The sequence below is a fragment of the Otolemur garnettii genome, unplaced genomic scaffold (genome assembly GCF_000181295.1).
Source record: "Otolemur garnettii isolate 467f Iridium unplaced genomic scaffold, OtoGar3 scaffold00017, whole genome shotgun sequence".
NCBI lineage: Eukaryota > Metazoa > Chordata > Mammalia > Primates > Galagidae > Otolemur > Otolemur garnettii.
Window position 1 is genome coordinate 5,337,599 of NW_003852412.1, and position 1,027 is coordinate 5,338,625.

At 41.6% G+C, this 1,027-nt stretch overlaps 1 protein-coding gene across 1 annotated transcript in view; it reads left to right on the forward strand.

The window, feature by feature from the left end:
* CCNB1 (cyclin B1) overlaps positions 1-1,027 on the forward strand; it is an 11,842-nt gene that overhangs the window by 5,097 nt on the left and 5,718 nt on the right. The window contains exons 4-5 of the mRNA XM_012802782.2: positions 414-572; positions 789-1,025. Of these exons, the coding sequence (XP_012658236.1) occupies positions 414-572; positions 789-1,025 (396 nt within the window). The remainder of the gene's footprint in view (positions 1-413; positions 573-788; positions 1,026-1,027) is intronic.

The following is a 1,027-nucleotide window of genomic DNA, read 5'->3' on the forward strand; positions in this document are numbered from 1 at the left end:
TTTTTTTTTTTTAAGACAGTTTCAAGCTGTCGCCCTGGGTAGAGCACTATGGCATCATAGCTCACAGCAACCTCCAACTCTTGGGCTCAAGTGATCCTCTTGCCTCCATTTTTCTATTTTAGTAGAGACAGGGTCTCGCTTTTGCTCAGGCTGGTCTCGAACCCATGCACTCAAGCTGTTCGCCTGCCTCAGCCTCCCAGAGTGCTAGGATTACAGGTGTGAGCCACACTGTCTTTTCTAATGTTCTTTCCTAGTAATAGTGCTGTTTGTAGTGACCATGTGAATAATTGAGTTAAGGACTGTTATGAATTCTAAATGCCTCAGAGTTAATGCTGTATTAACAAACTGATCTTTCTGGACATAATGCCACATGGAGTCTTGCTTGTAAAGATAATTAGCATTCGCTTTTGCAGGAAGAGCAAGCGGTCAGACCAAAATACCTGGCAGGTCAGGAAATCACTGGAAACATGAGAGCCATCCTGATTGACTGGCTAGTACAAGTTCAAATGAAATTCAGGTTGCTGCAGGAGACCATGTACATGACTGTTTCCATTATTGATCGGTTCATGCAGGTGAGTATGATTCAGTAATTTGAAGGTGCTCCCTTTCAGAATCCTGAGTCATAAGAATATGATACATTTCTTTTCTTAGCTAAAATCGGTCTCAGGACAGAATGCCATTAATTGAGGTTTTGTTATGGGAGTATGTCTTTACCACCTCTATTCAGTCTTCTGTCTTCCTTTTTCAATACATATTACCTACTTATTCAGTTAAAATTCTCATTGCAGAATAATTGTGTACCCAAGAAGATGCTACAGCTAGTTGGTGTCACTGCCATGTTTATTGCAAGCAAATATGAAGAAATGTACCCTCCAGAAATTGGTGACTTTGCTTTTGTGACTGACAACACTTACACTAAGCACCAAATCAGACAGATGGAAATGAAGATTTTAAGAGCTTTAAACTTCAGTCTGGGCCGGCCTCTACCCCTGCACTTCCTCCGGAGAGCATCCAAGATTGGAGAGGT